This window comes from Hyposmocoma kahamanoa, unplaced genomic scaffold (assembly GCF_003589595.1).
Source record: "Hyposmocoma kahamanoa isolate Upper Pololo Valley unplaced genomic scaffold, ASM358959v1 81, whole genome shotgun sequence".
NCBI lineage: Eukaryota > Metazoa > Arthropoda > Insecta > Lepidoptera > Cosmopterigidae > Hyposmocoma > Hyposmocoma kahamanoa.
In genome coordinates, this window is record NW_020654080.1 from 4622805 (window position 1) to 4634947 (window position 12143).

At 36.9% G+C, this 12143-nt stretch overlaps 1 protein-coding gene across 1 annotated transcript in view; it reads left to right on the top strand.

The window, feature by feature from the left end:
• The window catches only part of LOC113234023 (tRNA dimethylallyltransferase), a 278793-nt gene that overhangs the window by 171790 nt on the left and 94860 nt on the right, over positions 1-12143 (top strand). Inside the window, exon 4 of the mRNA XM_026469250.1 lies at positions 8661-8784. Within this exon, the coding sequence (XP_026325035.1) occupies positions 8661-8784 (124 nt within the window). The remainder of the gene's footprint in view (positions 1-8660; positions 8785-12143) is intronic.

Below are 12143 nucleotides of genomic sequence, written 5' to 3' on the forward strand. Positions count from 1 at the left end.
CTTTTATGGGGAACTGTATACGTTTTTACAATAAGATTCCGGAGCATCTATTAAGTTTATCATTTCCTAAGTTTAAAAACTACATTAAAAATATTTTGATCGAAAAATCATATTACAAAATTGAAGACTACATATTAGATAAAGATGTATGCAAAGACGACATGGCTCCAGAATAGAGCGTCACTAATAGTTTTTTATTCTGGTTTTTAGCAAATATTTGTTATCCTCAGCCATTTAACTTTGGACGTGATAACATCGTCACCTGTTACACAATGTGTATTCTAATTTATAGACGTAATTCTGTATGTTTACTTAGTCGACCTCTCGCAGATACAGTTAGAAATACATTCTTGTTGGCGAGTGTGCCGGCGCACTCCCGTCATAAAGGCCTCGCGGTGTACGCCAAAGAATGCACATGCGACCTTAACGTTTGTTTTATGTCTTAGTAAAAATTCCAAGAGTTACTCCAAATTGCCCAACTTCCAGTTTGTTTTTATAATGACAATAATTATTTAAACTGTTTTCGAACATTTTGTCAATGATGTATTGTTTTCTTTTTAACTTTTTTTTTTGTGAAATAACACCTGTCCTTTTGTTTTGCAATTGTTTGATTATGTGGTTCAAGACGTATGTTGGTTTTTAATTACATGGTTTTGAACTTTTGTAGGGCGATACTATACAGTTCCGACTATAAATAAAACAAGACTGACTATAAGGGAAGGTGTGCGAGCAGGTTTCAAAGAGATCCTAGATATTTGTTAAAGAAGGACATTTTTTAACATCGTCATTATCATTAAACCAACATACACATTTTAGCAACATATATATTTTTAGTAGCAGTACAGCTCCTTGTGAAAGCTTTACCTATTTCTGCCGCCAAGCAGTAATGTGAGCGATCCGGTTTTGAAGGGTAAGGGTGCTTGGTGAAATTACAGGCACTGGGGACTTGTCTCAGGGTGACAGGTGCAACTGCAATGCTCATATCTTTGCGATGAGCTTACTATCAGGCGCATGACTTGTTTGTCCCGTCACTTGATATAATAAACAAAAAATACGTCATACGTACCTCCACATTCTTAGTGTGAACGGCCACGGAGTAGAATTCCCTGCCTGCAGACAAACTTATTCCATAGCACAAACGCATAACTTGAGCCGTTTCAAGGCGAGAGTGAATATACATTATTCAGGTGCGCAGACTTCATCGTCACTTTCCTGATGGAAATATATATATATATATAGATATACTACCAATGCGCCAGTTACCCTGAGATATAAGTTATATCTAGATATAACTTTGCCTCAGGGTGACTGGCGCATTGGTAGTGCCTCTTAGATCTTTATGATTTAAAATTCTGAGTGGCAACTGCAACTGTTGGCTAGCCCTGCCGCTGACCACCAGGCGCAAGACTTGTTCCTTCCGTCACTTGATAAAATAAAGTAAAAAAAGACTCTATCAGTCGTTATTGACCATTGTCAGCTGTGATCATGGTATCTGTAAAGTGCTCGACTCGTTGCACATTGGGGTAAATGGTCGATCTGCCTGGCCAAAATTATTTTTTAAGTGAAACTGGTGAAACTATTTTCACCAGCACCCATCAAAACCGCAACGCAGTAATGCTCACATTACCTGATTGACGCCAGAAATAGGTAACGTTTTGTATTTGCATCCATACAATTGGTCTCGACAAACTAGCAATTCGTCGCACACTGTTTTGTATATAGGTTTTTTAAATTTTAATGTAAGTTTTATCAAGTATTACATTAAAACCTCTCACATATAAAATTGTCGTCATATTTAGATAAATTAGTGTAAGAAAATATTGCTCACGAATCGATTATCGATATTTATATCCTTATTCAATTAAAATAACGTGTTTGTGACCAAAAACAAGTTTATAACAATTTATCAGTCTGTAGTGAATTGGAATGGATAATTTAAATCTTGAATTATTGTGTTTTGCATGCGTATTGGTGTTGACAACCTCGGTGGCCTTAGATGAGAATGTCCTGGGTTCCATTCCCGGTTGGACCAATTTGGATCAGTATTTTTTTTTATAATATCAAGTGACGGGACGAACAAGTCGTGCGCATGATTACAAGCTACTCGCCTGTCCACAACAGTTGCAGAGCCACTCAGAAACACAAACATCTGAAGGACACTGCCACTCCGCCCGTCACCCTGAGACATAAAGTTGATTGGTCTCCGATAAGCGATTTAAATTCATGGTCACGGTTGACTGAGATGGTACAGTCATCAACCAATTATGTCTAATATTAATGCAAACCACCCTATTTTTCACTATAGTTACAAAAGTTATGAATTCAATACCTTATTTTTAATTTTACAATGAAACATTCCAATTTACGCTACGTTATTTTACTTTAACAATTTGAATTTTTATTAAGTTAAATTTATTATCAATTAAAAATTAAATTTACGTGACCATGGTACCTGTAAAGGACCCGAAACGTTGATTGTTTGAAAAAACAAATATACGCGATTTAAATATGGAAAAATAGTTTCATTTCCTATGTGTAACAATCGCGAAAACGAACTCGAGAAAACTGAAAATTTATTCAAATAAGACTTCCGTGATATCGAACACCACCACGGGTAATATTATTGGTGCGACTATATTTTTCGGGGATTTTAGAGAATTTGCACGAAAGAACGACACAACCGTACCATTCAAAGCGAAAATGGCGGATTGAGCTCAGATAAGTCTTACAAGACCTATAGTTGGCAAGTGTCAGACGCTAACTAACTACTTCTACTGTATTTATTGTTCTGTGGATACACACATTCTTAAACCTCTGTCTGTCAATTTCATGCAACTGTGTCAAAAAATCGCACATGAACAGATTGAAGAGCCACGGCGATATTCCACATCCCTGTCTGACATAGAGAAACGCCGAACCAGGAAGTGTGTGCTCCGTTGACGTAAACCTTTTAAAATTTAGTAATAATCGTCGGTTTCTTACAAAAAGATGCTAGAACAGATAAGAACTAACTCTCGTAGATGTCATAAAACATCGAGTCTTTGAAGAGGTCCACTGGATCTCGAATCTTGGAGATCAGAGTTGTTACTTACAAGTTCAGTTTTATGACTTTTTAAGTGGCCATTACTGGAATGGAAGGCCAAACTTAATGTCTTTATGTTGAAGCAGTAAGTGCTCACTGTAATGCCCGTGCTTTGTTTAGACTTTGATCCACAAACTAACAGACAAATAGTGATTTTTTTTACGACAACAAGTAACAGGACGAATAAGTCATGTACCTGTTGTTATGCAATAAGCCTATCCAAAGTACTTACAATGCCACTCTGAGGTTTAAATCGCAAAGATCCTAGGAACACTGCCACCGCGCCTGTCACCCTGAGACATTAGTTCATAAGTCCCATGTGCCTGCAATTTCTTCAGCACTCTTCAAAACCGGAACATCGTAAGGCTCATTTTATTGATTCTTTTTATTTTATTTATACATTTTAGGAAAATTCACGGACAAATAATACAATTATAGTATACTTTGGCGGCAGAAATGAGTAAGGCAATACTTCCCTGGACGAACTCTTTCACATAGCGCATTACTGCTACTGAAGGAGCGTGTCACGTGGTCGAACTAATTAGATAAGATCTCCTTGTACGTGTTTTTAATCAACGGGTTTAAGCCACAGTTGGTCCATCGCGCCTTAGACCAACTTCACTTCAAAGGCCTAAAAATTTAGAGCTCGTATTATCGTGCCATAAAATGAACAGGAGACAAAGGGCAATCAAAATTATTTTTTTTAATGTTGACTCCATAATTGGCAATTGCGAAGCATATCAATTTGCGAAGGCAATAGAATGCGATCCCCGGTTTCCTGTATCATTGACGATTCCAAACCTTATAGATAATAATTCTTAGATTCACGTAAATTGTATGGCAAATGAGCGTCATTAATGCACGTTAGTATGTTATTATATTTTATGATATACAAATTATCGGGATAATAACGGGTTGGCGCCGGAGGTGTTAAGTGTATATGTATACATATATATACATATTTAATTATTTTTTCTTCAAATGCCTCATTTTCATGGTCTTAACACAACACAACTCAATTATGTGGAATACTTAGTTGCGCATGCGCCTAATCCGTCGCGAACGTTGTAAACTTCCGATTAAAGTTCCGTTATAAAAGTTGCAAAATGCGCACGCGACTTCCGCTGTTGCGGAAGTAGAAGCGGAGGTATGTTGCATCTCTACTGTAGATTTGTTTCCTGAAGGCTATAACTTGAGTGTGCATGCTGCATCAACGACATTATCGTCACTTTCCATCCGATGAGATGGACGACAAAAAAAAATGGAAAATACATTGTCAATTTAATGAATTTTTACGTAATTTAGATACAGAGCAATTCCAATTTGTAGAAATTCCAAATGTTAATTATTTAGCCTTCTCCAATACTTGTGTTTATTTTATTAGGTACATTTATTTACTTTAAACGAAAACATGCTGGAACTAAACCTACAACTAAACCGCGTTAGTTGAAATTCCAGTTAATAAGATAGTCTAAACGAGGGTTACGTGATTTTTAAAGTCCGAAATCTCCAAAAGGTTGTCGTGATGTTTAAACATTTTGCCGCTTAACGCTTCTCGTATTGCAGTTACTTTACAAGAAATAGGTAATTCGATAGACACATTTAACCTCGTTCGTTACGTTATCATATTCCAGTTAAACGGGCCGTGGGAATAGGACCGAGATAATGGAATCGGAGCATTGTAAAAAAGACCGGTATATTAAGAGCCCTGTCTACTGGGAAAAATATCCTTTTATTATTTAAATTATTTTTTTAATATAATATCAGGTGACGGAACGAACAAGTCGTGCGCCTGATGGTAAGATACACGCCTGTCCACAAAAGTTGCAGTGCCACCCAGAGCTTTAAATCGCAAAGATCTGAGGGGCACTGCCACTGCGCCCGTCACCCTGAGACGTAAGTTGACAAGTCCCATGTGCCTGTAATTTCATGAGCATTACTGTGTTCTGGTTTTATATTACTGCTACTACTAAAGCTAAATTTGAATTAACAACGCTTCTATTTAGATTCGGAAAATTTTTAAACAAAACTAAGTATAAAATAACAATTATCGTATATTATTCTGCCCTTGTCATAACTACCACCACCACCTTTGGGATGGCTCTGCTACTTATCAACTGCCACTTTGGATTCAATTGACAACCGTGCCAAGAGGCTTACAGGTGACTCGGTATTAGTGGAAGCGAAGCTGCAGGACCTTGAACACCGCCGTAAAGTTGCCTGCTTATCGGTATTTTACAGGATATATCACGGAAAGTGTGCGAGGGAATTACACGATTTAATTCCGCCCTCCCCTTTCCATCGCCGGGTGCTTAGGCGTAGGCTTGGGTTCCACCCCTATGTTGTGGATATTTCAAAGATTCGCAAGAAGCGTTACGCTTCTACATTTATATGACGAACGGCTATGGAGTGGAATTCCCTGCCTGCAGGCTTGTTCCCTGAACGTTATAACTTGGGTCTTTTCAAGATGAGAGTGAATAGGCATTATTTAGAACAGAATAGAATATAATAGACATTTATTGGAACGCCACAACACACAGATACAAAAAAAAAATATTGATACTACTTAGACAAGCAAAACAAAACAAAAAGACGTAATTAACAAAATTAAAATAAAATGAAATAAGACAATAACAAACAAAGAGCAAAACAGAAAAATACTAAATATAACAACTACAAATGTTGTACTGTCATGTGTGCGGTTGTGGCGTACGCAAAAGGACTTCATTCAGCTTATGCCACAGCCGCAATTGACTGTGGCGCTGGTTTTCAATGGTAATGGTTTTCAAATTTAGGTGTGCATGCTCCATCGTCGACCTCATCGTCTCTTTCCATCAGGTGACATGGAGGTCAAATGCGCACTAATATTTTATATAAAAAAAAACTAACGGATTTGCATTTTGGTAACTTCCGGGATTACACTTTCTTTATTATTTTTTTCTTTGAAAAATGTCAATTACGCTGATTTTATTTAAGGCGAGGTATTTCAACGTGAGCCTACATTTTAGGAGGTGAGGTGTGGGGGGTTGCTCCTGGCGTCTCGCAATCTTAATACTTAAAATTCAAAATTAATATGAATAAAATAAGAATAGGCGGAGAAAATTTGACACAGATGGCGACTGATGAGGCAGCGGGCGGCGCGCCGTGTGCAATTTGCAAATTTTATCATAAATATGAATTGAACAACTAATAGGGCTACAGTTGAAAACCAAAATTTAGCAAGCGCTCTGTAGTACTTAAAGACAAATATCGCAATATAAAAATTATGTAAAAATATTTATATTAATTATTTTTCTAAGTGTTCGATCTTTTATATTAATAATTATAAGAAACTAGTAGTGTAATTTCAATTTAATTACAATGAATAGTGACATCTCTAGCCAGCGCCGGTAGCTGTAAAGGTACCTAACTGGGTGACGAAATATTTTCATACATTTCTCATAGAAGGCGCTACGGCTAAAAAGTCGTTGAAAACCTAATACAAAGATATGACAGCAAGCACATAGAAAAATTCGTGAGATCCGCTGGTGCGTTCTGTGGTTTAGTCGGCATAGCGTCTGGCACGGTTTACTCAAAGACGTCGGTTCGAATCGAAGGATTTTTTTCTAAATGTTCGATGTTTCTGTTAACAATTATAACAAATTAGTGGCGTAATTTCACAAAAAAATAATTGATTATCAATTCAATACAAATTTAATTACGTACAAAGTTAGATATGTTATCCTTAATAATTCTTTTTAAGCTTTTATTTTAACCTGTTTTCAGGATTTCGTATGATCGGATAAAGTACATCCTATTGTGTAACACATTAGCACATTCTTTAGACAATATCCTTAAGTGTATTGTACATTTTGTTTGTAAGGCCGTTATTTAGCAGTAAATACCTAAACAATTTGATCTAGCAAAATGGTTTTTCCGGCTTCTCCGATGACTCACCTTTTAAATAAAACTGAAACTAAATACTATGTAAAATCCGCTTATAGCGAGTTTTGGATCTCGTTTGGCTGATTCCTGACAATAAGTTAATAAAACAATTTCCCTAAAAACTTTGATTACTTAAATTATGATTAGGAGAGCAGTTCCCATATCTTTCTACATTAATTTTGATTATAGTGACTTGGGGTATACGAGAAGGGCGCTATAAACTGTGCGCGCACAGGAACCTTACGAGTTCAGGTTCTGACCCCAGATCAGCCAATATGCAGGGTTGTCACAGTCCTCTGTCACTTGACTTCATCCGGCTCTTGAGAGGCTAGTGCCTCCGGTGAGCCGCCCTGGGTGCACGTATAGTACCCTCCCTATTTTCCAGATAGATGCCGGAGCTGTAGGCACGCTTACTTCCCATTGCTGTGATTAGGAGAGCAGTATATATTCATTTATGTATATAAAAAAAACATACTAATTTGGCTACCGAATGCGCGCCTATAAAAAACACACTTATCATGTTAGAGCTCTCCGTAAGCTGTTTAACCAAAACATGGACACTTTTTTAAAATTATAAATTACTTATTTCGTAATGTAACCATTACTGGTGGGTTTCACGAGTGATTTGGGTAATTTTCAGTTGAACTTTGACCTGACGTTGTTTGCAAGTTCGTGTGACAACTTTCTAAATGATTACAAGATCAACCCATTTATGCGTCCCACTGCCGGGCACGCGTCTCCTCTCAGGCGAGGGCTACAGTCCGCAATGTAGGGTCCTTCCCTTCTTCAAAGCTCATGGTAAATTTCAAATGAAATTTGACATGTAAGTTCTGAGAAAGTCAGAGGTGCCAGGCAGGATTCGAACCCGCAGCCTTTGCTTGAGAGACGTTAGGTCAAATTACTAGACTATCCGGCCCATTTTATCTAATGCATTTTATTAAACCGTCTCTTTATATTGTAGAAAATGATGGTAATCCAATACAGGTTTAAAAGTTAGATAAACAAGAAGCAATTTGACAATATGGACGAGTTAAAAACGTAATTGAGGCGTATTATTTTGACATTTTGAACCATAGACCACATAAATATGTTTTGAACATTCGATTAAATGCAACTGGAGTTGCAGTAGAGCTCCTTGTGAAAGAGTTCGTCCAGGGAAGTACTGCCACCTTAATTATTTCAGCCTTAATTATTTCACATTACTGCGTTCCGGTTTTGAAGGACAAGGGAGGTGGTGAAATTACAAGGCCATGGAACATTGTCAACTTATATCTCGAGGTGATGGGGCACAGTGGCAGTGCCTCTCGGATCTTTGTGATTTAAAGCTCTGAGTGGCACTGCAAATGTTATGGACAGGCGTGTCGCTTACCATCAGGCGCACTTCTTCGTCCCGCCACTTGGTATCATAAAAAGAAAAAATATCTCGAACCCCCCCTTAAGCGGTTTTCTTATTTGATTTCAGTTTTATTGATAAACAAAGTCAGCGTAATTGACAATTTTCAAACAAAATAAAACTTAACACTTTCTCAAAATAAAACTTAACACATTTGGTTTTTGGTAACAAAAGTTACCAAAATCCAAATGCGTTGTTTATGACAAAGTTGGCAATAGTCTAACGTAGATGAAGTTAAATTGAAATGTCTCCATCCAACAGGTCAATTGAAGTGTGGCTCAAAACCGGCAGACAGCACAGCCAGATCTTGGACGATCAGAAACTAACCGAGGGTCAGCTACGGAGACCTGGTGCCACCATCATATTATGGCTCAAATGTGAACAGGTAAGGATTGTTAAAAATATGATGTTGTGCACGACTAAGTGTTTCTGTTACATTAGGCCTTCGTGGTGGCGTCGTTTCAGATAAGATACATTATGAGTTGGTACCCATTTATTAATGATGCAATGGAAGTGTTATAACGGAAATAAACGTCAAAATATATCTTAGCGGAAACGGAAGCGGGTGCGGAAGGGAAAATGTGAATTCCATAAAGACCTCAACGAAATAGTTCCACAAAGAATGAACTTGTTTTTGGTTTCGTAATTACACATAACACTACTAACTAAATGCGCGCTCGCGAACATTGTAAAGTTCCGTTATAAAATCTGCAGAAGCGGAAACGGAAACGAATATGAAATACCGTGCGGAACTTTTGAAGTTGCGGAAGCAGAAGCAGAAGTCTTTTGCAGTACAATTATTTATATAATACAATACGAATTTCACACAATAAAAAAGACAGAGACAAACAAAAGACAATTTATTTATTTACTCAGTAATCGATTATGTTATTATCAACATTGTCTTATAAAAACATGAGAAACTACTTATTATTTTAATATATCCAATATCAGAAAATGTCAAGCGTAGATTAATTCCATGAATCGAAAACTCAGTTCCAAATTCCTTTTTAATACGTATTTAACCTTAACCATATACATTTAAGGCAAGCTTATCCTACTTTAAAGTTATTAAATATTGAACAAAAGTGTCATGTTATGTCGACGTATAATCCATAAAAAGCAAAGAAGGTAAAACGGGAAATATAAAAACTATCCCATTAAACACGTGATAATATATATGTTACAAAGTATCAATGTAACATGCCAACTAATTTCACCACATTGCTGTTAATTTTACGTACTAACTTACGTTTGTCACACTAGATCACACCAACATATATTTTAACTTATTAACATTTTTGTTACGTTATGCCGTTTCATCGAGAATATAACCAGAAATAGAGACGGAATGTCATTTCATTTGTTTGAAAACTATTCGGCCATATCATTACTGTGACAACTGGGCTCCGATTGGCCAGCCCGAGTTCGAAACAATTGACGGGTGTCGTCAATTGTTTCACTTCAAATCGACCAGTTATCTTGATCTTTGCTATAATGGACGAAAATTGCAAAATTACCTATTTTTAATATTGAATTACGATGAAATTTGATTCTGTTTGTTTTGTAATTAGATGTTTTGCTGTATTTCCACACACTACCGAATAGAACAGCACGCCATTGTTAGAGATATTATGTTTATTACAATAAATACAGAATACTTTTGGAATATACGGAGACGTACACACAGGGTAGTTGTTGGCCTGTCTTTATTTCAGTGCAAACGAGAGTTGATGTTTATAAGTGATGTATCACTGATGAGTTACCAGAAATATATGGTCCTTATTTTGTCTCTATTTCTGGTTATGTACTCGATGTGCCGTTTAGTTTAGTTGTTCAAGCATTTTTTTGCGTTATTTATTACAAGTTTTTTACATAAAAACCGAGCTCGGAAGTTTACTCACCCACTTTCGCTGTATTTATTACATCTATTTGCCAAATTTTATTGTGATCCGTTATGGAAAGTGAGTGAAATCCAATACACGGGACTCATACCCTAATCTGCCACCCCTAGAGGTAGATAGATTGAAACCAGTCCTTCAAATAAGAATCATTGTAACATACTCACACAAAAAATACAGTCGAATTGAAGACTTCCTCCTTTTTTGAAGTCGGTTAAAAAATATACTAAAAAAATAATCCTATCAAAACGCGGGCCAAGTCCAATAACGCACACACTCATAGCGCCGCGCTCGGGGAATCCAGCATCGCTGGCGCCATAGACGCACAGACAACAACAAATTACACCCAAACTCACGAGATAAATTGCAGAAATTTCAAATATTTCTCCCGGCACGGGAATTGAACCCGGGATCTCTGCGTGGCAATCCAACGTGGCAATGGTGTTGATATTAGAGCTTTATTCACATCACGACGCAGCTTTAATGAGCTGCGTCTCTATACAAACCAACATTAGCTTTTATCACGTATTAAACCGTTTTCAAGATTGTTTCGGTACCCAACATGTTCTAATTTATCAATTAAATTCATAAAGTCACGAAAAACCACGGCTTTGACTAAAAAATGCATTAATTTTTCTTGCTTTTTGCAATGTAAAAGAAGATGATGATACATGTAACAAATTTCATTAAATCGTAAAAAAACTTGCTTACGAAAAAGACGCCAAGTTCAGAACAACTCTAAAAGGGGTTCGTCGGCTTCACGGATAACATGATTAAAACCTCAACTTCTATTAAAATCCCTTGACTCTTATCTACAGAAATCTTTAACAACAATAACAATTTACATCCTGTATCTTATATCCGTTTCTCGAGATGTTCAAGAAAATATGTTTCATGATGACTGGTGCCCGATCTCATCTTTTGAGTAGAAATTCGTAGAGTCTTATCGATACTTCCAATGTACACTACGCCACTAATAGCTTAGTAGCAGTGGAGTTCCCTCACCTATTTTTGCCGCTAAGCAGTAATGTCAGCATTACTGTGTTCCGTTTTTGAAGGGTAAGGAAGGGTACTGGTGAAATTACAGGCACATGGGACTTGTCAACTTATGTCTCGGGGTGACTGGCGCAGTGGCTGTGCCCATCAGATGTTCGCGATTTAAGGCTCTGAGTGGCACTGCAACTGTTATGGACAGGCGTGTAGCTTACCAAGTCGTTTTTGTAAACGTCCATATTTATGTACTAATATTGTGCTCCCCGAATTTTATGAAAAAAAATAAAGAAACAAAAAACGAAATAAAATTAGAACAAGTTAAAAAATTAAGTTTTTTAGTTGGAGATAACGTTATTGTTCTATAATTTTTAAGAATGTGGCCCAACACAAAAAGAGGGGAGTTATAAGTTTAAAGCCTATGTCTGTGTCTATTTGTGGCATAGTGGCTCGCAAATGGCCGAATTTCAAGTTTTTTTTTGTTATTTGAAGGCATATTTAATCGAGATGGTTCTTCTCTATGTCTGATGAACACCTGTTCAGGTGTTTAAAGCCAATCTCAATCATAAAATGAATATTTATTTTTATTCCACTTGTCCGTTCGAATACAAATTTGACATAATATGGGAAACCAATGCCATTACAGTCTGCAGAGTCCACAACTCCTCGAGTCCACTATAATACCTGTGTATAGGAATAGAGTCATCAGCTCATATGCCCTGACGCGGGAAGTATTTGTATTTTTTCCCGTACGATGCACATATCATTCTTCCTACTGGGTTACTGGGTTCACGATTTTTTTTAAACACGTTTTGAAGTAAATTTCTGTCTTTGAGAAATATATTTCGAGTTC